Here is a 26,413-nt window from a genome sequence, read left to right on the forward strand (position 1 = left end):
TTTAATATAATACTTTTAAAAGTAACTTTACCCAACACAATCCTGCTGTCAAAAGATGGTTGTTTCTGTTCTTTGGATTTGAACTTTGGATTTTGACATTCTTTTGTTGTTTTTGGAGTCTGCTAAATTTGAAACATAATTTAAAGCTAAATTTAAGATCTTTAGTTCATTAGAGTTAGGGATAAATAGAGAAGTACAAAAATGGAGCCAGAAAAAAAGGCAAAAGCAGATAAGATTAAATGATTGAAGAGAGTTTATTAAGAAACAACGTTGTTCATCTTTTTCATTAAAAATGTTTGTTGGCATAACAATGTCACACTACCACAGAAACACTTGTTTGGCACAAATGGAGATTGCGAACAAATGGAATGTGTATAAGTTTAAGGCAAGCTCACAATGATTGTATTTTTAAAAGATGCAAGTCAACAAGTCATACTCACACATATATCACATCACCATAATTCAGCAGTCCACTCTGAGCAGTCATAGGTCCTGTTTACACTAATAAGTTTTAGTTTTAAAACACCGTCTTAGAATGAAAACGATCCGCATCCACACTGGCATTTCACCTAGCGTTTCTGAACAACTCTCCGTCCAACCTACCAACTGAAGGCGCACATCACGTGACCACACACACACTTTCTGGCATGCACTGCAGCAATGAGAGCTGTGCACATCGGACCGTTCATAAAGAATCTACCGCTGGATCTTATCTCACTATATTTGTTAAACGTGATATTTAAATCATCTTGTCTCTATCTAACGACATGTTCTCAGGTAACGTGTTTTGGCTGAGCGCAAAGATAAGTTTATATATTAATTAATGTAACCACCTACACTGATTCTGCATATTGACGGATTGCTTGCATTTATTTACTATAATGTATAAACTTATTGGCCACTATTTTTTTATTAAAACTGATATTCTGCAAAAGAGTGGGTATGTTACATATTTTCAATGAAAATGAAAGGAGGCTGTAATGTTATAGGCTCCGTTTTGTTATAAATATGCATACAGTGAAGATGACGGTCATATAAATATGTAGCTACATGACGCCTCAACATTTTTGGGGTCTGTTAAGTTGCTAATATCAAAATGAAAATAGATAATTCCTTCATGTTTTCATTTTATTGTTAAGAAAGTGAAACAACGTATCCAAGGTGATGTGAATGAGGTTATAAAGTACACTGTTCCCTTTGAAGATTTATTCGGTGTGTTCTCTGGAGTTTGTTTTCCATGTCAAACTTGCGAAGTCTGAACTTACACGGAGAGGTAGCAAGACTGAACTTTGTGTAGGCTACTTAATATTGAGAAAAATGATAGGCGAACATCTGCAGCCACGCCTCCGTTTTCAGATGTCTTCGTTTCCCCCTCATCCACACTAAAACGGAGCAGCAGAATTTTAAAATGAAAACGGCCTCTTCAGTGTCTTCAAAAAGCTGTTTTTGGCACTCGAAAACTCTGGCGTAGTGTGGATGGATGGTGTAACCGTAGCAAAACTTATGCATTTTAAAACTAAAACGTATTAGTGTAAACGGGCCATAGAATGCAATATCTTCAAGCATGAGATTATGAATTTAGTGTTAGGAAATGAGCTTCACTGTGTGTGGCCCACATATGGTATAAAGCTTAGCTTCCACTGGTTTCATTAAAAATATTTAATCAAAAGTTTTAAAATTCACAGGTTTCACAGACTAGTTTTTTTGTGCAATGTGTCAAAATAGATATTCATCAACCTTGATTTCCATACAGATGAAGGCTAGTAAGTATAAACAAAAGATATGTATTTTACCGCTCAATTCAACTCATATATGCAATGTGAAGAAAATCTAGATGGTTTCTTAAGTAAATAATGTGCAAAATGTAAATAAAAAAAAAAGAAAAAAGTTTGTAATGCATGGGTACAGAAATTATTTTCAATCTTTTTGCTTTAAGTGAAACAATCTATCCCTTATTCTTTGAAAGTACATCGACCACAAGTTATTCTGATTCAGTGTCACTGGGTATTTGATTTTCCTTTCAGATTTATTAAATTTTTGTGACGCTTGTGGCATAATTTTGTAAGTTAATCTTTGGTGGAAAAGGAACTGTGAGGGTTTGGACTGACCTCAGAGCTCATCTTTCTGTGGTTTCTGGTCCTCTGCTCTCTCACAGTTACACAAAGCAGTTTGATCTGTTGGCTGAGGCACTATTTCCATATCAGGATGAACAGCAGGCCGACTGCTCTGACGATCAGCATAGGTCTGTAAAAAGACAGCGGTTTACTAAAAGCACTGATCTCGTCATCATTACATTAAACATTTTTTTTACTCAAGTTAAGTGAAAGGCAAGGCATGGCAAGTTTATTTATATAGCACATTTCATACACGTGGCAATTCAAAGTGCTTTACATAAACAGGAATAAGAGAGACAAGAATAAAGACAGTTTAAAGCGTAAAGACAGTTTTTCCATATTTCAAAACAGCGGTGTATCATATTTTCTCATTTTACTCTGGGACTTCCCCATTCTGGTGACTTTTTTCTTATTTGCTGTGTGATTTCTTGCACCTTTATTATAAAAGGCAGTCAACTTCAATACATTTAATTAGGTAACGAAAATATGAATCAGATAATTTATTATATCCAAATGAAAATGTAAATTTTGGGGTTAAATGTAGTTGTTTTTGAAGTCTGTGTCTTTAAATGCAAATGAGCTGGTTCTCTCTGGCCACCGTACCGACATGCGTATCTGTTTCTCCTGCATGTCAAACAAACAGCACAGTGACAGAGATGAATGAGGCAGAAATACAGTTTATGAGTCAAAAATACCACAATAAGACTGAAGTAGGAAGTTTTCCAATGGGTATTTGATGAAAGTCATACTTGTGGAAAACTGTCCTGTGGATTATACATATTACTATGGAGACATGCTAATAAGTGTCTGTCAATCAACATCGGTGACCGGGGAAAACTGTACTGCTATACGTCAAGTTGCAGTGCCCTACTGAAAAAAAAACAGCTTAAACCAGCCTATTTTCATATACACTTCACAGTGTTTTTGTTTATTGTTGTTCTTGAAATGCATGTAAAATGTTAACTTTTAGAGAGTTTCTTTGTTTTCTTTAAGCAAAAAGAAACTGATTAACTAACTTTCCAGTCAACTGACTGAAAGTTTGTGCATTTACTCATCACTTTTTTTCATATATATATTGTAGTTTAAGCTGAAATCTGTAAATTTTTGGCAGCTTTATACATTTTTACAAACATTGCAAAAGCTCTCTGCAATTTATGAACGAACTGGGAAGCAAAACACATTTTGAAGACACTTTATATTGAATTAACAAATTATTTAGCATATATTTAGCTGTAAATGTCAGACTCTTACCTGAAACACTGTGTAGTAGTAGCAGTAGAGTCTATGAGGCTGAAGCAGATCTCTCACCAATGACTGTCCTCTCCTGGCTACGGCTTCTGCCTCTGTGTCATTGCTCTGTGTGCATTAGATGAAGCAGGAGGAAAAAATAAATAAATAAATATATATATATTTATTTTTTTTATTTATTTATTTTTTTTATTTTGGCTTTGCATATAACACAATTGTTTACTAATGTATCCTGTTACTGTCCAAATTCAAAGTAAGGACATGGATTGTACCTTAGCCCATTTAATCTTCTCGATGAGGTCCGAAAGGTCCCTCTTCACAGGAATGTAGTGTACACCTGGTTTGAGATGTGTGTAAAAGTGCTCGTAGTATGGTGAATCCTGTTTTAAGACCAAACTGTTGCCCAGCATCAAGTATGGAAATCTGTAGGCCGCTACAGTCCCATCCACATTCACTTGGTACTTGTACTAAAAAAAGGTTAAAGAGAAAAGCAGTTAAAATCTTGTATTATGTTGTGTTGTTTTTTTTATGTAGGGTAAAACAACAGTCCAAAGAAAATCTGTGCTGTTGCCATGGTTGTCATGAACAAAACACAGTATAATTGATTATTTGATTGATTGATTGATTGATTGATTGATTGATTGATTGATTACTTTCTACATTTGTTTTTATCCAAATATAAACAGGGTTTCCGCGGGGTCTTAAAAAGTGTAAAATTTAAAAATCGAAATTTTAGGCCTTAAAAAGTCTTAAATTCTCTACTCTAGGTCTTAAATATTTTTGCACAGGTATTATTTTTCCGATGTCTATTTAACGCTACATCTAATGCTCATTAAAATAATTTTTTGTTCTTGATGCTAGGTTTTCGTGGTGTTGTAGTTCTTTATTTCACTAGTCCAAATGTAATTTCCGTAATTAATGTAACTTTTCATTCTTGGCTAGAAATTGCAACAGCCGTGGGAAAGGAGGAAAGTTTTTTAAGTTTGGAAAAACCTGAGGGATAAGTTTGCTAAAACAAAAAAAGAGGCCATGCAAAAGTGGAGAGCCAGGTGGTTTTAATATTACAGAATATGTTTTTCCATCATTCATAGTTTTTTTTTACACTGATTAGGTTTTACACTGATGTATATATTACAATTTTGAATTTAAAACAATTTAATAGTTACAAAACTATAACTAAGTAACAAATTATGTCTTTGATAACTGGAAAGGAATATATGAACCTATCAGTTTACAATATATTGATGCCCAATTTCTAGGCTTTATTGGTGATAATGGTCAGGAATGTTCTACCATTATTGCCTTTTAAACTTATAAGTAGACAGAAACTAGCCAGACAGCAATGTGTGAATTGCTGAATGGGCTAAATAAAATAAAAAAAACATCAGTATTTTTTAGTAAGTGTACTTTTTTTTTGCTTTTATTCTTGCCATAACAAAATATATAATTGTAGAGCAACCCATGTTCTGTTGTCATTAATATTTAACTTTAATAGGTAAAACTGTCAGATATATGAAAAAAAGCAAGTGATGCATCAGTGTTATTTAAAAAATCTTAAATGGTCATAAAAATCTTTATAATCATTATAATAAATTATAAAAATAAAAAATAAAAATTTGTTAAAAAATCTTCAATAATATTAATGATATGACCTAGTTCCGGAAACTTTCTAGTTCACTGTTTTATTAGTTCTCAGTTTCTCTGTTTATCTGATTTTACTGTCTGTTTCTTTTGACCGCCCCCTGTCATCTCAATGGCAAACGTGTCAAGTATAAAAGCCTCGCCCGTTTCATGAGGTGCACGATGTGGCGCTAGGTGAAAGTATAAATCAGCCTTAAGATATTTGTTTTGTTTTTTTTCAGTAGTTTTAAGGTGCATCTAACCTGTCTTTAGTACTATTTAATTTGAATACATTTATTTTACCACTAATTTTGTGAGTTCTCTTTCTCTATGAGTGTGCAAGTTTTGATATTGTGATATAGGTCTTAAATTTAATACTTAATGGTCTTAAAAAGTCAAAAATTTTACATTAGGATATCTGCAGAAACCCTGATAAAGTGTGTGAATCAGACATTGCTAAAAACCTTTGTTTCACTATGATTACACATTTTACAACAGAAACTTTACAACTTTTTTTTTCATAATTATTTTTTACCCTTATTGGATAGAACAGTAGAGAGTATTGACAGAAAAGCATGGGGAGCAGAGAGAGGGGAAGGATCATCATAGGACCGCGAGGCGGGAATCGAACTTGGGTCGCCGTGAGCACCAGAGTGCATGTGTCGACGCACTAACCACTACGCCAGTGACTCGTAACCGATGTCTGCATTTACACCACACATGCAAAGACGCGAGAAAAAAAAAAAAAGTGATCGCTGACTGGCCAATGTGATAATAAAAAAGCGCTCTCTTCTCCATTTAATCCAATCACAGGGATGATATTTTTTTTTATTTATTGAGAAGTTGATTTGCTATAGTTTATGACAGAAAAGTCTCATTTGGCAGTTTTCTTTTACTCTAGGCTTTTTTTAAACACGGAGGCAATTTAATGTCATGCCCATGGCGTGATTCATGCAACTGATGTATGCAATAGTTTAAATTAGTCTAAATTGTGAACGTGGTGGATGTTGCGCTCTCTCTCTCTGGATTGAAACAACCAGTTCTTCATTCACCCATGGATAATCAGGATTATGTTCAATGTGAAAGAAAAAAAAAAAATATATATATATATATTTTTTTTTTTTTTTGTTTGTTTTGTTTTTTTTTTTTTTCACATTGAACATAATCCTGATCAGAATTAGTCAGAATTATTAGTCCCCCTGTATATGTTTTCACAATTTCTGTTTAACAGTAAGATGATTTTTTTTCAACACAATTTTAAAAAACAATAGTTTTATTAATATACAATTTCTAATTAGTGATTTATTTAATCTTTGCCATGAAAAATAAAGTGCAACTTAAAGGCTTAACTAGGTTAATAAGGCAAGTTAGGTTTATTAGGCAAGTCACTGTATACCAATGTTTTTTTCTGTAGACGATTGAAAAGAAGGGGGCTAATAATATTGACCTTAAAATTGTTTTTAAAAAATTTAAAACTGCTTTTTTTTTCGTGAAGATAAAAGAAATAAGACTTTCTCCAGAAGAAAAGATATTATAGGAAATGATTAAATGCTCCGTTAAACATCATTTGGAAAATATTTAAAAAATTCACAGGAGGGCGAAAAATTTTGACTTCAACTATACATTAGGGGTTGCACTGGCTGGTCGACTAGACCATATATATATATATATATATATATATATATATATATATATATATATATATATATATATATATATATATATATATATATGTGTGTGTGTTGAGAAATTCTTCTCTCTATTAAACAGAAATTGGGGGAAAAATAAACAAGGGGCTAATAATTCAGGGGGGTTAATATTTCTGACTTCAACTGTACATATATATTTTATTTATTAATTTTTTTCTCATTAGCAAACCTGATCTCAAAAAGGTGAATTTTTATGAAAAGGTGAGGTGTTTGCATCTATAGAACAGAAAAACATGCCAAAGTTCTTAATCTGTGTTATATTATAATATTATTGCAACTTTTTTGATAGATTTTTTCTTGTTTTTCATGTGTATATAATGTTTACATAATCTACTGTACATCATAAAAGCGCCTACAGAAATAAAGATGACTTGATTTACCTTAAAAAAGTCAAAGAAGCCAACCAGAGGTACTTTTCCAAGATCCTTCTCCCGATCGCGAAAAAAAAAGTATGCTGTTATTCCTGCATCGAGCAGCTCTGGATTTTCTTTGGACATGGTGACCAGACGCAAACGTTCTTCACGACTGTCCCTACCTCTAAAGAACGCCATGTTCATTTTGTCTGACCATGTGGGACCTGGAAAAACCAATTACGTAAAGAAAATGTAATTACATGGAAAAAGTAAGCTAATATTTAACACTGATAAAAAAATTATGTTCAAAGAAGCACCTGTGTTCCCCTGCACCGACAGCAGGTCATTTGTTACACCTCTCATTGCCTCTAAGGATGAATGTGTGATGTCATATGTGGGAAGAATGATATCCCGCGTTTCAGTGGAGCCGCACCATGAAATAACAGGCACTGGTCCAGGATTGTCGCTCACTTTTCGGTTCTCCATTGGCCAGTCTCCTACATTAATATAAAACTCCACATCAGGCAATTTTACCTGGTGGAGACAGGAAAAGTACAACAATAAAACGGTTGACTTGACAGACCCTGTTAATCACCATACTCTTTTTAGAAATGTCATTTTAAATAAAAAAAAATGCATAAATACTAGGGCAGCACAAAATATTCTTTCATATATATATTAATAATTATTATATATATATATATATATATTAATAATAATTAAGTAATATATTTGCATGTTTTTAGCCTAAGTTTAAAGCATTCAGGCACAAGCAATTTGACAATTTTAACTTTTACCATTTTTATTGAATTATTTATACAGTAAAATACTTTGCAGTGTTATTTTTACATTTGATTTGTTCAGTTCCTATACGTGAATACTATTTGAATATCCTGAAAACATTAAGCACTGCTTATTTTACTTTTATCTTTGCTTTATTGTATTGTCTACATTTATAATTTGTTACATTTAATATATGATTCACTCCCCTACAAAATTGCTTTCCAAATTGCACTATTAATGATCTGATGAAATTGTGTATGCATAATGCATTATATATTGTGTATATATATATATATATATATATATATATATATATATATATATATATATATATATATATATATATATATATGTATATATATATATATATATATAGGTACGTTTTTCTCCAATATCAGGCAGCCCAAATAAATACTAATAATTTGTTTTATATTTAGTGAATAATACTTAAAGTGCACTTTTTTAGTGCACACAAGCCATTAACAAATGACAAATGAAGAAATATTTGAAGATTAATTAAAAAGAAATGTAAATGGAATAGTTTCATCATTGGCCATTCCTTCCATAGTATTTGTTTTTCCTACTATGGATTTCAACATTTACTGCTTTTCTGCAGTAGATGAAATGATACTATGCAGCACTGTTACCTAGTTAGGTAAATAGAAATTCTTTTCAAAATAAAGTGCAACTTAAAGGCTTAACTAGGTTAATAAGGCAAGTTAGGTTTATTAGGCAAGTCACTGTATACAGTACCAATAGTTTTTTTCTGTAGACGATTGAAAAGAAGGGGGCTAATATCGACCTTAAAATTGTTTTTAAAAAATTTAAAACTGCTTTTTTTCTCGTGAAGATAAAAGAAATAAGACTTTCTCCAGAAGAAAAGATATTATAGGAAATTATTAAATGCTCTGTTAAACATCATTTGGTCAATATTCGAAAAATTCACAGGAGGGTGAATAATTTGGACTTCAACTATACATTAGGGGTTGCACTGGCTGGTCGACCATACATACATACATACATACAGACAGACAGACAGACAGACAGACAGACAGACAGACAGACAGACAGACAGACAGACAGACAGACAGACAGACAGACAGACAGACAGACAGACATACATACAGACATACAGACATACATTGCCTAATTACCCTAACCTGCCTAGTTAACCTAATTAACCTAGTTAAGCCATTAAATGTCACTTTAAGCTGTATAGAGGTGTCTTGAAAAATATCTAGTAAAATATTAATTACTGTCATCATGGCAACGATAAAATAAAACAATTATTAGAGATGAGTTATTAAAACTATTATATTTATTTTTTTCAGGTGCTGTGTAATATCCTACAGCAGCAAATTTCATTGATTATTATGGTGATTATAATCCGATTCAATGATTTATGCTAAACTAAGCTAAAAATGCTGCCAAAAAACCTAGAGATGAGCTGAATTAATTAAAACATGGCAAAACTCAAGAGTTGAACTCTAGGCTAGAGGACTTTTAAAAAGAGCCAATTTCCAAAAAAAGTGGGGTGTACTTTTAAGAAGAATTTAAGTACAATTTTCAATGTAATTTTATTTTGAAATATGCTTTTGAAATTCACTGGCAAGCATTTATTGTAAATTGAATACGGTCAAATAAATTGTATTGACGCTTGCATGTGTGATGTTTTTAAAAATATATTTGTAATAACATATTTGCCATCATGGAAAAAACAGGGATATGACTTTTGCATTTGGTGATAAAATTACATTTTAAGTACATAAATTCCTTTATGCACCAAAATGAGCTTTTTAAAAAATCCTTAAAGTTTATTACAATAAATAAATAATTTATAAATAATAAATAAATTAAAAATAAAATAATTAAAATAAATATTTTACATGCATTTTTTTCTAAAAAGTTCTCAGATTTCAAATTTTTTTTTTTGCTTTCCACTGTGTTTAAAAAATGAAAATCATGTTAAGATACAAGCTCTTTTGCTTACTTTTCGAGCGAGGGACAGCAGAATCTCATCAGAGAACATCTTGAAATCAGTGTACCTCCCGAGTGATCGCCGATGCACCTGGTTGTTTAAAATGGTGTAGTGAATGAGTCCTCCACGCTTTGCAAAGCGCGTTGGAACCTCCTTCAGGAGCTGCTGCAGGTCAATAGAGGGAAATGAACTGAAATCCTTTTGAATTTGCAGGTCTTCCTGTGGACACTGCAAAACCCTCTGCCAGGCTGCCACATCAGACTCTGGACAGTCACAGTATTCATGATAAACAGGACCTGATCAAATTACAAAATAAAACAGTGTTGGCAGATTTTACTTTCCATACGCAGTTTTTTTTATTGATATATTTTTACCTTTTTATTGGCATAAAATCTAATAAAAAGTTTATGTACTGTAGATATGACTAACTTTTTAAAACAATTGAATATAATTTGTGCTGTAGCCATTTTTTGAATGTGCGTTTTTTTATATTAATAATTAATATTTGATGTTTTTTTTTATTTGAATGTGAACATCATAAAGGTGTGGAAAATAAAACAAAAAACAGCACAAAAGTTGAAGAAAGCAAGTGTGTCAGATGTATGACTTTTAGAAGTATGGTTGCGGGCTTTGTTTTCGAACAGACTTTATGTATTGTTTGGTGATAGAATATAATTTTACAATTAATTTCATAATAATAATAATAATAATAATAATAATAATAATAATAATAATGAACATTTTTATTTTCATGTAAATAATAATACATTTACATAAAAAACTAACTTTTAAAAACAATTTAAATTTATTTTTGTTAAACCAATAAGGACATTTATGTATTGTACAATTCTGCATAATTAAAAAGTAGTTATTATGGAAATAATATACTTCAAAATATACCTATAATAAATAATGAATTTCATTTAAAAAAATACATTTACATAAAAAACTTTTAAAAACAATTGAAAATTATTTTGGTTATACTCATGAGGAAAATTGTGTACTGTACACTTGTCACAATCACCAGCAATCTAGTCCATACAGATCACTGAAGAACTACAAATCTGCCACCAAAAGGACTACAAATCCTGTCATGCACCTCACACACACCTGTTCAGGTTCCCTGTTGATTACACATACACAGCTGGGAGCTGCTCAAGGACTGATTACACAGACTATATAAACTGCTCCCTGTTTATCCCTGTAACATCATAAAGCGTTTCCTGTGTCTAGTCTATCTGTATTCCTTGACCCTTGCCTCGTTTCCTGGTTTTTGTTGTTTGCCTCCTATATTGACCTTTTTTTCTGTGACTTGACCACGCTTCTCGATTTGCCTGTATGTACCCCTTTGCTCCTGTGATTAACCATTGCCTGCCTGACCATTCTCTGTTTAATTAACAGATCCTCAACTCCATTGTCCAGCATCTTACAGTTACAATTTTGCATAATAAAATAGTTGTAATTATGGAAATAATATACTTCAAAATATACCTATAATAATAATAAACCAGACATGTTTCAAAACATATTAAAGAGTTCTGGATATCATGAAATACTTGTTTTAGTAATAATAAAAATATAATAATAATAATAATAATAATAATAATAATAATAATAATATGCATAATTATTACAATACTCATAATCATTTGTAAGTATAATAAATATATTTATACTTATTAATAATTATTGCAATAACTATTAATAATTTACAGCACCAAACTCTGAAAGACGCGCAGTGATTTATACTTAAATGAATGATGGTTTATGCAAAATTACACAAAAACTATTTATTATTATTTCTTTCTATTTGATAAATGTATATATTTAATTGAAAATAATTTGGGGAAAAAAAGTTTAAAAAGTTAAACCCTTAAAAAAAAAATTACATTTTTACATAATAAAAAAAAGTTGTTATCATGTAAAAACATACTGCAAAAATATGCCCAATACACATCTATTGTGTTTTGAAAGTATAGCCAACAGGGTTCATACACATTTTTGCTACAAAAATTCCATGACTTTTCCAGGTCTTTCAAATCAATTTTCATGACCCATTGTTTCATGTAATGTCTACATATACGTGGTAGATCATAAGAAACGTTTCAATTTTTATATCTATGTAAAATAGATGATGCTGACACAGCACTAATATTGTGAGAGCATGTTTCTGGTCAAGAAAAGAAAAGAAGTCAAAACATCTAAACTCATTCCAATATACAGATATTTGTCAGTCTAATTTTAGATCATCTTAAAAGTTTGTTAAACTTGTAATAGTAGGTAAAATTACTTCTATTATAAAGCTGCGATCATGCTGCACTTTTTGCTCCATAGACTTCTATAGTTCCATTCATAGGCATGCGAATACGGCAGACCAGAAACGCATGTACGTGCCACAGGTTTTGCATTTCACTGCAATCGAAAGTTCAAGCTAGGTGAATTCTTTCTTGCAAAATCACATCAAGTGATTGCGTGAGACAAATAGAAAATCATTTAAAATAAGAAATTTAAAATATGGAGCAATCACTCACTTTTATTAATGTCTCATCATATTGTTTAACCCCACCTCTTATCGCAGCACCTTACAACAGAATTTTGCAAGCACAAGCTCTAGTGAGACTTAAGCTAATGTCGCTTGGGACAAAAATGTCTGCTAAATGACTAAATGTAAATGTCATGTCCATGACTTTTCCAAAACTTTGTGGGTTTTTCTGTCTTTCCAAAACTTTTCCATGCCTGGAAAATGCCATGTCAAAATTCTATGACTTTTCCAGGTTTTCCATGACTGTATGAACCCAGAGCAAAGCATTTATAATGAACTAAAATACAATTTATCATCATTTCTATTAAATTCTATGCCACTTGTATGGCAATTATTGCAAAACATTTGTAATTACACTTTTATATACATTTTAGGAATGACGTATGTTTTAGTATCAAAAACACATTAAAACAAATACCTACTTAAAAGACAACTCAATATTATCCAAATAACATACTGTAAAGACAAAGTTTTGATGTTATATTAGAAAAAAGTATCCAGACTTTACCCTTAAGAGTGTATGGTGACTTTGCCACTTGTTTGTCCTGGTATAAAACTTCAATCTTTAATCCCTTCAAAGTACTTCCATAAAGGCGGTATCTGACAAGAAGGGAGCCGTCGCCCCGATCCAAGGGTGCTGGGACATGTATTCGAAGATACTCCTTTTCCAGGGAGGAAATCTTCACTTTAAAAGAGTCTTTATCTAAAATACAGCAGAAATCATAGCATGCACGAAGAGAAAATGATGAGCGCTAGACAGAAATAAACTAAATATAAATTTTATAAAATATTATACACAATATATATTTGGATTTCTTATTGATATATTACTAAATTACTTACCACAGGAAAATGTAAGTGTCTTTGAATTATATATGTGGTAAAAATTTACTAAACTGTATATATTATAGTATTTACCACACTTTGTTAATGAATGCTACAGCATATTGTAGTAATAACTATAGTGAACTGATAAACTGTAATAAATACTGTAGTATATTTAGTTTTTACCACAGAAAATTGTGATGTAGTGTTGTATAATACAGTTGTTGAAAACATAGTACAACAGTGGATTGATTACATCTTAGGCTTAATTGTTGTATTACTACAGCAAATGACTCCATCAAGTACTTTAATAGTATTTCACCATGTTCTTCATAAAAAAATACTATAGTACACTCAACTGAATTACTTTAGATTCTTGTTCAAACAACGTATTTAAAATGAGTTGAAACAACACAATTCTTTGACAACTTAAATTTTTATGTTCCATCCATTTGTCAAAACGATTAAGCCAACTTCATAGATTTGTGTTGGGACAACATAAAGAAATTGAGTGGAACCCTGCATTTCATTACAGTGCAAGTTAGTAGTAAATACTATGTTTAGTATTTACTATAACTTATTACAGTATTTTTGTGTGGGTTTTTATGAAGAACAAGGTGAAATATTGAAATCTTTATTAAAATGTCGATAAAGCATTTGCAAACAGTTTAAATAATGGTAAAGGAAACGTAGACGTAAACGCTCATACACTTTATACAAATGAATGATTTTATTCTTATGATAACTTGTCCGGTTTATTACATTTCCAAATAATATTTATGTTCAAAATAGTATCAATACTGGTGATTTTCATTCTTACCTGGAGAGAGGGTGATGTTTTTCCCTTGTGTATCAACAGTTTGTATGTAAAAGTACCGGACAGGAAGCACAACATCGGGATTCAATCCAGGACCCCAAACGAGACACTTACCCGGATTAATCTGAATAGTCTGGCAAAACCCTACCCTTAAAGCTATAGTAATGACGAGGAGAAAGGCAACATTTGACACATGTGCAAAAGCGTTTCTTTTGTTTATATGAGAAATCATTTTATCTGTTGGTTCGGTCGTTCGGAGTAGCAGGAGAGTAAAGGTAACTTAGTAAATCACAGAAAACGCTGCTAGGAATTTATTGGCATTGTTAATACACGTTTTTGCTTTTTCTCCTTTTGTAGACCCGAAGTTGTTGCATTAAGACTGAAAATAACACGCGTAAAAAATAATTAGGGTAGATTTTGAGCGTGGCGCTTGTGCTGCGGCGCGACTCAAAAATAAATCCGGCGTGTTTCGGAACATTAATGAAGAGTTCCGGATTTTATGAAAACTTTTTTAAAATCAGTGTATCATAACAATGCAATACATATTCATAATGAAATTCCTTGGTGCTTAATGCAAAATACATTTATAGTGTTTGATATTTTTCATCTGAAAAGACCTAAACACACTCTCTTGTGTAAATACATAAGCAGACAAATGTCGAAGTGAATTGCTTTATTTTTTTCCAGTTCTGCTCAGAGCTAACACAAAACAAACACAACAAAGCATCAAGAAATAAACTATTTTTTTACCTATTAGCAAATCGATATTTCTTTAAATAAACTTCAAACTTATCTATTCTATTATTCACGTTTGTGCTAGCATCACATTTTAGCTGTGTGTGAATATTACTGTCTGGATCCTAGCGGGCACCTTGATGTCAAAACGACATGAAGTTAACATTGACATGAAGAAAAAGTAAAAGATGCTAATTAATTTGATGTCAAAACCTTTACGTCCATTTGGCATCCACACATGCCCTTTTGACCACCAAAAAATGTAAAAAAAAAAATAATAAAAAAAAAGTAAAAACACAAAATGTATTATAATATAAGAAAAAAAATATTCCGATTCAATTAAAAGCTTACACTGAATTTTGTATCCCTAATGCTTGTAAACCACCTTGAATAAATAAACATTTAACATTGTTGACAAAAAACGTCAAAAATCAATCAGAATAGATACTTTTTATGAGAAATGTTAAAGTGAATTCGCTTTTTTTTATTCCAACACAACAAACTTCTCAAACATTACAAGAAATAAAGTCTTTTATTTACTAAGCAAATTAATATTCCTTCAACATTAATAAACTTCAACATTGTATCTATAAAATAACGTTGTTGTTTTATTATTTAAGAATTAGCAATTGAGCTATCAATATCATTTTAGCAGTGTGATTACTGACTAAATCCCAGCGGGTACCTTGATGTCAAAATAACATCAAATTCACATCGACATGGAGAAAAAAAAGTTAAAAATGCAAATTTAAAATGTTAAAACTATGACGTCTATTTAACATCCACAGACTGATGCCCTTTTGACCACCAAAATAAAAACACAAAAAGTATTATAAGAAATGTTTTATTCATCTGAAAGCTTCCATTACAAATTTACACTGGATTTTCTATCCATATAATGCTTGTAAACAACTTTGATGTTAAAACAACATCAAATAGACATCTAACATTGGTGTCAAAACAATGTTACATTTTGTCAAAGTGTTTGTTGATGTCAATGTGAAGATGTAAATTCTATATTGTTTTTACATCAAGATAGTCAACTGACATCAAATCGATTCTCATTTTTGATGTGTTTTTTGAAGTTGTTTTGACATCAAGGTGCCCATTTGGTTACTAACAAATACGTTTTCCTCCATCACTCACATTTTTAGTAAAGTTACAAAAGGTAAGGTAAAGGTTGAGGGTGTCTAGAAGGCCATGGAAATCAAGAAAACAATTTACATCACTGCACACTTAATTATGACCCTTTCCAGTCTGAATACAGCCGTCGGTTCTCTGCTACCCAGTCAACAAACTGACTGACACGAGCATATGCTCCAGGCCGCTGAGGTCGTCCACAACCGATACCAAAAGACGTTGCGCCCACAAGAACCCAATGGCCTTCCTCTTCACACATCAGCGGACCGCCAGAATCCCCCTGTCAAGAGTTCACTAAGTAAACCAATGCCATTTTACAGGTGGGAAATTATGAAAAATAAATGATTTAATTATGTACAACAGTTTAGCAAATAGTTAATTGTATGTGAGACCTTCAATCAGTCCCTAATCCAATGACAACTATTTGTGATGACGTGTTTAATGGTGCAAGGGCAAAAGAGAATGTCACTCAAATCAGATCATACCAAACTATTTTTCCAATGATCCGGTCAATTAAAGATAAAGTCAATTCATCGCTGACACGGTTTCATTTTTAGTTGTATACAGTTGAAGGCAAAATTATTAGCCCTGTGGTGAAATTGTAATAATTTTTCAAATATTCCCCAAGTGCTGTTTAAAGGAGAAAAGCTTTAATAAATAATACATATCAGTTTAGTAAGTAATTTCTCATAACCAATTTATTTTGTCTTTGTCATTATGACAGTACATAGTATTTTACTAGTTATTTTGCAAGATTCCAATATTCAGCTTAAAGTGCAATATAAATGCTTAACTAGGTTATTTAGGTTTACTAGGAAAGGCATTGGATAATAGTGAAAATTTTTATTTTATGCATGCTTAAAACAACTGTCATCAAGGGACCAATCCCAATTCTACCCCTTAGCCCTTCCCCTTACTCCTACCCCTTGTTTTGCGCATTCACGTGAAGGGGTGTGGGGAGTCCCAATTCTCTTTAGCTTGAAGGCATAAGAGCTAAGGGAAAGGGGCAGATCGACCTTCAAACAGAGATTTTTCAGGACCACACTCAAAATCAAGGGGTAAGAAAATTTCCCAGAATACACCAGCCACAACGGCAGTATGGCTGCACACGGAAGTAAAGAGATCCGCAAATTTGTATATTTTGTCATTATTCCAAATTTTTACAACAAGCAAGCATATGTTTTAATACATGCATAACCGCGTTTGTGTTTTACCATCATGCTTTAAAAAAAACTCTAAAATAAAAACCACTAAATTTCTCTATCTATAATCCATAATAATAACTCCTGTATAGCAGCCCCACAACATTCTGACACTCGATGACACTCGAATACCCTGTCAGAAAAGTCTAGTGGCTGGGAATGACCTTTTTACAGTGTCTGCTATAATGTTAATGTTGTTTTCGTAGATTCATAGATGAATATGGTCACTGTGTAAATGTGCAGTATAGTTACGAGCTTATTACCACATTAGATCGTTATGATAACATAATGTATGCCTTCAGTGATTTCCTGAAGATAAATAACACAACTGGAATAACTATAGCAGTCGAAATCGTCTGATTTCAAATTAAGCAAAGAGATTGCGATGACATATGATGACGTGTGCAGGTGCTGTAGTGGTGTCCCATTTCTAAGGGGTAAATTTTCCTCCCCTTCACACTTGGTTTTAAGGGCCAAGGGGAAGGGGAAGGGGTACAAAAATGGAATTGGGATTGGGCCTAAATGTCATTCGCTCATCATTTTTAAATTTTTTAAATTTCAAGATGACATTGTTTGTTATAACAACTTGACATAAACAAATACATTGCAACATGTTGTTGTCTTTGTCATGACAAATTGACATTATCAATACAACATTTCTTCTCATAAATCTGTCATAATACAACTCCTGTCGTAAATTTTATAACAGCTTCATTCCTTTTTTTTACCTCAACAACAGTGGTACAAGCTGAATTTGCCATTAAACTATTATTAAATATTAATGAAGCTCTTGAAATTGATTTAACAGAGCAATGACACAATGAGACATTTTAATAACGAGTGTTGGTTACACTGAAATAGTTGTCAGAAATTAATTCATGACACAACTATAATGGCCTCAGGGCAAATATTTTTATGACGGATTTATGACAAGTTATCTTGTCGTGACCAAGTGTGCCACATGCCTGCTTTTGAGTGAAGGTCCCAGACGTTTGATCGCCCCCTGGGGGCTGGCTGCAGTACAAGTCATAAAGCCCGCCTCCTCCATGTTAATGAACGAGACTTGAGCACAAATTTAAAAAAATTTATCACACTTGCAATAAAATGTCCCGAAAGACAGTTTTGATCAATTAAGGCACTGGTTATCATGCTGATATAGGTGCAGATCTTTTTGTAAACAGTATGTTTTAGTCAGTAATTTAATGCTTTAAAAACAGGGCGTGTTATCGTGATTGACAGTTGTGATTGACAGTTTCTCAAAGCAGACTGTCAGAGCTTCGGGACGAGATTGAAGCGTTATTATTACATTTCTGTGTTTTTTACCATGATAAAATTAGTTGTTCAGCAGTAAACTATACCTTCTGACATAAATGATCTGGTGGAATACTGTTTATTCTGTAAGGTCAGGGCTTTATTAGTTTGCTGATACACGACTAGCCATGACAGGGAAAATACAGGTGATCGTTATCTAACAGTAATTCTCTTTATGGGTCTGAAATAATAATTAGGAAGACAAAACTAATGTTAGCCTATGTCCACATCGATGTCCTGTAATGTTATTCGAACTTGATTTACAGGATGCCTCTGACATTTTGAGTTTTGGCATGTTATTGAGTTAATCTACTGAATTTTCTCTTATAAAATTTTAAAACAAATAGAGCTGTAAATGTTATTTTTTACTTACATACACCATTTACCGTTGCCTTTTTATTTGAAAACTACTAATAAACATTCAAATGAAGGTAATTTCTTATTTGCCAGATATAATAAAGGCATCAAATAAACCAAATGAAAATGGTAGCAAAAAAAATTTATAAACAAAATGCAAGCGATGTTTAGCAGCTGATATGCCTATAAAATATAGGCATCAGTAGAGTATTAATACTGCTGAGTTTATTGTACAAATTGATAAGGATTATTTTATATAGTGCAGGGATGTATAAATATCCTGTTGATATCCTGATATCCTGTTGATAAATCTTGCTGTGTTTATCTTTTAAATGCACAATTTTTCCCGCATGGCAAATCGTTATCTATGGTGTGTATTATTATATTTAGGTCCTGTTGATTGCCAATTAAACAAAAACCTTTCTAAAATGTAAGTGTTGTTTATATGTTATTGTATATATTTTACATATTTTATATTTTAAGTGTTATTTCTACCACTATGAAGATAATAAATACCAACAACCCGTTATAAGAGAAATATTTTTTTGTGCTCATAACTGAGTCTAACTCTGGCTTGAGTGTATTAAAGATCGTTTATGTTGCAGTCCAAAAGATATTGTTTTTATTAAATTATTAAAAACAGTTTACATCACACAGTTTTTAAATCATATATTACTATGTTTTTAAATGTAACTGCTAATAATTATATTAGCGAGTGTTTGTTATAGTGCAGATACAGTTGGTCAAATGAGAAGTTCGGTGGGCGTTGCATTTAAAATGGCATAACTGAGCAAACAGTTGTCATAAGCAAGCATAAAATCTCATTGTGTCATGTCATGATTATAAAGGTTTCATGACAGTCTTATGAACACCCCTTCAAGTAAAGTGTTACTTTTTTAAAACTGCTTTTATTCCAGTCAAAAAAAGACTTTCTCAAGAAGAAAAATACAAATGGAAATGCCCTTGTTCTGTTAAACACCAGCAAGGGGGAAAAATACATTTATATGTTGTCGTCAACTGCATGTGTCACAATTAGGAAGACTCTAATGGCAAAATTATTTATTTACTTTTTTCTTCTGCTAACACACTCTTTTTTGTTGACAGTCATATGTTTCTCTTGTAAATTTTAACATATAAAACATCTTATGTATAGCTTCAGAGAATCCTGAAAAGTCTACATATTGGTAAATTATGTTATGATACCCTGTAGCTAGGGCTGCAACTAACGATTATTTTAATAATCGATTAATCTGTCAATTATTTTTCAGATTAATCGATGAATCGGATATAAAAAAAAGAAAAGCATTCAGCTGTAATAATAATAATAATAATAATAAAAAAATTAAAACTCAGATATTTGGATTGAAAACAGGACAAAACTACTAAAACGAAGCTTAAATCAAGATACATACTAGACACATGAAGTAGCATAAGAAATTATGTCTTGTTTTCTGAAAAAAAACACCTCAAATTAAGTAATTGTTTGCTTAAAACAAGCAAAATTATTTGCCAATGCAGTAAGGAAAATTATCTTAATGAGATATAATCTCAAACAGAAGTTTTAAGCATCACTTCATTTTCTCATGCCATTTTTCTTGTTATGATTTATATATTTTTTTTTATATTTGGACTGGAAACAAGACGAAATTACTAAGTAAGAAAAGCTTTTTGCCTATACATGACAACAGATGGAAAAATTAATGATCCAAATAAGGCGAGTGAATAAAAACGTGTCTTTAGTCTTGCAATGCCAAGTGCAAAGTAACTATAACACCACTGTTTTACTGCTGTTATTAACCCTTTCACTGGTGAGTTTAAAAGATTCTATCTGGCCCCAGGAGTGAGTTTTGTTAGGCGATCATTATTTTAGAATGTTCACTCTTAATGTTTCCATGGCGAGGCGTCTTGTGTGTCTTACAAACTCTAAATGTCTTGTTTTACTAGTACTTGTTGTATTTACATGTCTAAAACATAAAATAAGCATTGGGTGGTTAAAAACACTGCATAATTGTGATAATATGACACGTCTTTCTCTGGCTCAACGCAAGCCAACGTGCCAAAGCTCAGTTTGAATTATTCACGTCATGCTTGTCAAGCTGGATAACAAGTAGGCTAAACACCAGCAGCGCCAGAGACATTACCTTCCTCACTTCAAAACGGAACAAAAGTAGGATTCTGTAGTGATTAACCCTGTTGTTGTTCCCTTCCTCCTCATCAAAGACTCAAACATTTAAGGTTTCAGGTGCTGGATCATTGCACTGCGGTCAGGCCAGCCGCCAGTTGAAAAACAAGCGGTCATTCTAGCCACCAAGGTATTTCGGCGGTCGCTCGTATGGTACGGTACACCGCTAAAAACTGAAGTGAACACAAATACTGTTGCTGCTAACGCATGTTTGTCATGATAGATCAGCATCTCTTACTGACTGATGATAAAATGCACCCTGAATGACTAGGGTCGCACAGATTTCTCTGCCTTCGCCATGTATCTTTCCTCTAACGTTACCTCCGCTCGTTGTTTTGCTTCGTCCTGTCTTTTAGGCGCTGTACTCTGTTGGCTTCAATGCACAAGAGAGGCAGAGTGTGTTCACTCAACCTCTGCGCTCAACTAAAGTCTTTTTAATAATCAAACGTCTCCGCGTCGCACGACACGACGAATCGATTATGAATTTCCTTCCTAACGCTTTTAGTAATCGATTTTAAACGATTTAATCGATTTGTTGTTGCAGCCCTACCTGTAGCTGATTTAACGTTAAGTCATGATTGAATTGCCTCTAGTCAATTATGAAATAGTTTGAGAACAAGCAGGAAATGTACATAGGCCAATGACATCTCCACATTGAAATGGTCTACAGATAAATTAAGATGAGCCAGATATGACTATCAACAAAAACAAGACTGTCAGCTGAAAATAAAAGATTAATCAATGTAGAGATTTAAATAAATAAAATGTATTTTGAAAAACACACAAACCTGGCAGGTGTCCACTCCACCCTCAGCATACCCGGCACACATCATGCGCTCTGTAAAGTTGTATTCAGGCAGCCATTCCTGACACTGTTTGTTGCTCAACAAAGGCACGACAGCCTGTTGTAACACATCAGCTTTTGAACCTGGAGTTCAAAAACACAGCTTATATAATCCATATCTAAACTAGGAAGACAAAAAAAGTCAAATACAATGCACAAATCTGACCGCTTTCAGACAGTAATCCCCAACCAGCAATAAAACACTTTCTCCCTTCTTCAAAGTGTGCTCCGGGATCTGGTAGGCAGATAGGTTGAACATAATCTGGAAGAATAAAATCCACTTCGGTTATCTGCGTATTCTTTTTTAATAATTGAATTCATGAAACAATGTTATTACATACATATTTGACATTTTTGGTGCAAACACTTTCCAAACTTGTCAGATAATACCATACAAAACTAAAATATTGCATATAACTCTGCATTTTATCTCTGTAAGTAGTGGTTAATGATTACTATGTTTGTAATTTTTTAATTTCTGTCCTAGAAAAGCAGATTTTTAGCAACTCTATCTAGTATTCAGTGTCTTGTATGAAAAAGTTCATTCAAAAAGTCAGATTTACTCACCCTCAAGAAGTTTAAAACATTTCTGAGTTTATTGTTTTGTCGAGCACAAGTGAAGATATTATAAAAAATGCTGAAAACCGGTAACTATTGACATCCATAGTAGGAAAAACAAATATTATGGAAGGCAGTGGTTTTCAGCTTTCTTCAAAATATCCTTTTTGTGTGTTTAACAGAAGAAAGAAACTCAAACAGCTTAGAAACAAGTAAAAGGTGAGTAAATTTTGTGAACTACCCCTTTAAATCCTTAGTATTCCTTCTAGGATATTGGTGCTCGACAAACATTTCTTATAATTATGAATAATGAAAGTTGTGATGATTAAATTCTTGTTTGAAACAGAAATATTTTGTATCTTTGTAAGTAGTGGTAAGTTATTACTGTTTTTGTCAAATGTAATTAATTCCTGTGACAGAAGAGCAGATTTTTAGCAACTCTTTCCAGTTTTCAGTGTCATGTATGACCCTTAAAAGCATAAGTTAACCCAAAAAGTCAAATTTACTCACTATTTACTCTCTATCGAGGAGTTTAAAACATTTATGGGTTTCTTTTTTCTGTCGAGCACAAGGGAAGATATGAAGAATGTTGAAAACAGCATATGTTTCATGCAGCGGATGCCCATCCAGCTGCAACCTATCTCTGGGAAACATCCATACACTCATACACTACAGACAATTTAGCCTACCCAATTCACCTATACCACATGTCTTTGGACTGTGGGGGAAAGCGGAGCACCCGGAGGAAACCCACGCGAACGCAGGGAGAACATGCAAACTCCACAAAGAAATGCCAACTGACTAAGCCGAGGCTCGAACCAGTGACTTATTTGCTGTGAGGCATCAGCACAACCTACTGCGCCACTGCGTCGCCAGCAGTTTTTTATAGTTATCATAATGAAAACAGTTGTGATAATTAAAATTCTTGTTTGAAACAGAAATATTTTGAAGATTGACATGAAAAAATTCTATCTAATCTCTGTAAAAGAATCATTTCCGTTGTGGTAAGTTATTACTATTTTTAAAATGTATTTTATTCCTGTGAGAGGAAAGCTCATATTTTAGCAACTGACAAACGTTACTAGTTTTCAGTGTCATACATGTATGATCTTTCAAGGAATAGTTCACCCAAAAAATAAAATTCACTCACTATTTACTGACTGAAGTAGTTCCAAACCTTTTTGAGGTTTTTTTTTTGTTAAACACAAGGGAAGATATTCTAAAGAATGCTGAAACCTGGTAACCGTTGATATCCATAGTCTGAAAAAACAATATTACGGAAGTCAATGGTTTCCAGCTTTCTTCAAAATATCTTTTTCTATTAAATCTCAGTAAAACTATTTAATAAAACATACTGTAGTAACAATATATGTATAGTTTTTTATGTAATGCAAGTTAATTTTAGTTTAGTTAATTCGTTTTAAGTAATTGCTGAATTAAAATGAACATAGTCACACTAAATCCTGCACACAATGAAAGAATTTAGGAACAGACAAATGAACATGGCAGAGCCTTACATTTCTGCAATGGAAATATTCAAGAAAAGCAAAAGAGGATAATCTGAATGGACAGTGATTTTACTTTTCATTCATTCATTGATTCATTTTCTTTTTGGCTTAGTCCCTTTTTTAATCAGGGGTCCGCCACAGTGGAATAAACCGCCAACTTATACAGCATATGTATTACGCAGAGGATGCCCTTTCAGCTGCAACCCATCACTGGGAAACATCCATATATACTCATTCATACACATACACTTCAGACAATTTAGCCTACCCAATTCACCTATAGAACATGTCTTTGGACTTGTGGGGGAAACCGGAGCACCCGGAGGAAATCCACGCGAACACGGGGAAAACATGCAAAATCCACACATTTTACACAAAACAAAAAGTTGCTTTTATTAAGTACAAAAGTTGCAAAAAGATTGCTTTAAACTTTCATTAATTTGTATATACAGTACGGCATGTCTAGCTCTGGGGTCAGAAAGTGTAAAAAATAACATATCCTAAATTATCATTTTTTAATGTGTTTTTTTAAATGTAAATTAGGGTGTGTCCTACGTTTATGTTTTTTATGTTGTTTTAAGGTAAATGAAAGTTATACCGTGTGTTGGTAATTTCAGAGCTCCTCTATAAAAAAAACTGCAAGTTCAGAAAAAGATCAAGCCTCAGCCAGGTCAGAAAAAGTAACTCAAAAGTAACGTAATGCATTACTTACCACTTACCATAAAAATGTAACCAAATAATGCAACTAGTTACTTTTTTGGGGAGAAACTCAATATTGTACAGCATTACTTTCTAAAGCAACTTTGCCCAACACTGATAGTCAATAAAACTGAAGAATCAAATGTTTATTTCTTTACCTGTGTAGCTGACAGGTGTCTTTAGATGCATCAGAGCAAAGTCAGATTCCTTTGTCCTCTTGTTATAGTGCTTGTGCATGATAACTCGATCCACTGAAAGGACTTGTTTGTTGGGGTTAATCGTCTCAAACTGAGCATGAAGGCCCAACACAGCCGCCCAGTTCGACAGCTGAACATTTTTCCTACAGGAATCAAAATAACATTTCTGTGTTAGTACATGTACTTGTTTTTTTAAAAGTTACAAGCACATTGACAACATAGTTAAAGTCAAAATTGGGCTACTAGTGAATTTTATTTCTTTTTCAAATATTTCCCAAATGATGTTTAACTGTAATTTTTCACAGTATGTCCTATAATATTTTTTATTCAAGAGAAAGTCTTATCTGTTTTTTTTTTGGGCTAGAATAAAAGCAGTTTTTCATTGTTTTGAAATCATTTTAGGTCAATATTATCAAGCAAAATTTTTATTTCAATTGTCTACAGAAGCCACTGTTATACTGATTTTTTGATGGATGTCCGCTCCAGGACGGAGTAACACATCCTTTCTTATGTCTTTATGATTATTAATAAAGTTGAATGTTTAAGAGCCTAGATTATATGATGACCCTAGTTTCATCCCACTTCAGTTATTTGCCATGTTATGTGTTAAACCTAGTTAATAACCTTAATTAACCTTAAGTTAATTCCTTTGTATGTAAGCTGCCAGTTTGGATGTAGATTGAACCAGTTTTTACCCAGTTTTGATAAGATGGCTAAAAGTACAGTCTGAAGAGCCTATTAACAGCCTAGTGGCTGTCTGATGTTTGTATGCTTTAGATTTGTACGCAACCACACACATGGACATTTTCCAATCAGGTTAAAACACCTATATGTATGACACAGTTAATGACGTTATGTGAGAGTATAATTGTTGTTGTTTTGAGATTGTAAGCAGAGCAACCTACATTTTTTTGGCCTACGAGTGTTGAAGCTGGTTTCTGCTGATGAAACTGCAAACTATCTTCAGTTAACTTTCTTTTTATTTGGATCTCTGACTCCGGCTCTTCATCTAAACACAGGTCATTTGGTCATTAACCTATTTAACCTAGTTAAGGCTGTTGATTGCACTTTAAGTTGAATACTAGTATCTTGAAAAATATCTAGTAAAATATTATGTTAGGGTTAGGCCATCAAGGCAAAGACAAAAGAAATCAGAAATGAGTTATCCCTGATAATCCCATAAATGAGTTATGAGTTATTAGAAATGAGTTATCCCTCGTTTAAAAATACATTATTCGATTACTGGTTTGAAAAAGGAATTCATAATTTTATAGACATATTTATTGATCAAATATTTTCTTTATTTGAGCAACTACAAATCCCAAATCAATCATTAATAGAAATTATAATTTTGTGTGACCCTAATAAAAAGGGAGGTATTACATATATATATGGAATGCTCTTCCAATTAACAAACACAGCAACTTTAGAATACCAACAATCCTCCTGGGAGGAAGATTTAGGTATTGAAATCACCGATGAGCAACGGGAGATAGTCCTTGAATAGATCCACAGGTCATCGGTATGCGCAAGGCCTCATACAATTTAGGTAATACATCATTTACAATGGTCCAAACAAAAACTTAAGATATTTCCAGAAGTTGACCCTGCATGTAATAGGTGTGGGAACCGGCATTACTGGCTTATATGTTTTAGAAAATATTTTTCCAACATTCTTAAAAATAGGTCAA

At 32.6% G+C, this 26,413-nt stretch overlaps 2 protein-coding genes across 3 annotated transcripts in view; both read right to left on the reverse strand.

Moving 5' to 3' along the window:
• Positions 1 to 261: 261 nt before the first annotated feature.
• poglut3 (protein O-glucosyltransferase 3) lies at positions 262 to 14,441 on the reverse strand. Its single transcript, XM_056446683.1, has 8 exons — positions 13,993 to 14,441; positions 12,856 to 13,050; positions 9,818 to 10,101; positions 7,362 to 7,578; positions 7,072 to 7,268; positions 3,635 to 3,829; positions 3,366 to 3,470; positions 262 to 2,244 (listed from the first exon to the last, which is right to left on the reverse strand). Exons 1-8 carry the CDS (start codon positions 14,219 to 14,221, stop codon positions 2,110 to 2,112), a joined length of 1,557 nt encoding a protein of 518 aa, XP_056302658.1. The 5' UTR covers positions 14,222 to 14,441; the 3' UTR covers positions 262 to 2,109.
• A 622-nt stretch (positions 14,442 to 15,063) lies between these two features.
• The window catches only part of tmprss15 (transmembrane serine protease 15), a 45,563-nt gene continuing 34,213 nt past the window's right edge, over positions 15,064 to 26,413 (reverse strand). For both annotated transcript variants that reach the window (XM_056447070.1, XM_056447069.1), the window contains 4 exons: positions 24,684 to 24,865; positions 21,927 to 22,022; positions 21,705 to 21,844; positions 15,064 to 16,144 (listed from right to left, as the gene is read on the reverse strand). In XM_056447070.1, coding sequence (XP_056303045.1) covers positions 15,965 to 16,144; positions 21,705 to 21,844; positions 21,927 to 22,022; positions 24,684 to 24,865 — 598 coding nt within the window. In that variant the 3' untranslated portion in view covers positions 15,064 to 15,964. The remainder of the gene's footprint in view (positions 16,145 to 21,704; positions 21,845 to 21,926; positions 22,023 to 24,683; positions 24,866 to 26,413) is intronic.

The sequence above is a fragment of the Danio aesculapii genome, chromosome 21 (assembly GCF_903798145.1).
Source record: "Danio aesculapii chromosome 21, fDanAes4.1, whole genome shotgun sequence".
Taxonomy (NCBI): Eukaryota; Metazoa; Chordata; class Actinopteri; order Cypriniformes; family Danionidae; genus Danio; species Danio aesculapii.

Excerpts from the sequence above, each read along its gene's own strand:
- poglut3 (XM_056446683.1), bottom strand. The coding sequence starts at position 14,221 with ATGATTTCTCATATAAACAAAAGAAACGCTTTTGCACATGTGTCAAAT. Across the intron at positions 7,579-9,817 it reads TGCTGTCCCTCGCTCGAAAA|GTAAAATTGCCTGATGTGGA; the intron begins GTAAGCAAAAGA and ends TGTCTCCACCAG. Across the intron at positions 3,471-3,634 it reads AGAAGATTAAATGGGCTAAG|AGCAATGACACAGAGGCAGA; the intron begins GTACAATCCATG and ends TAATGCACACAG.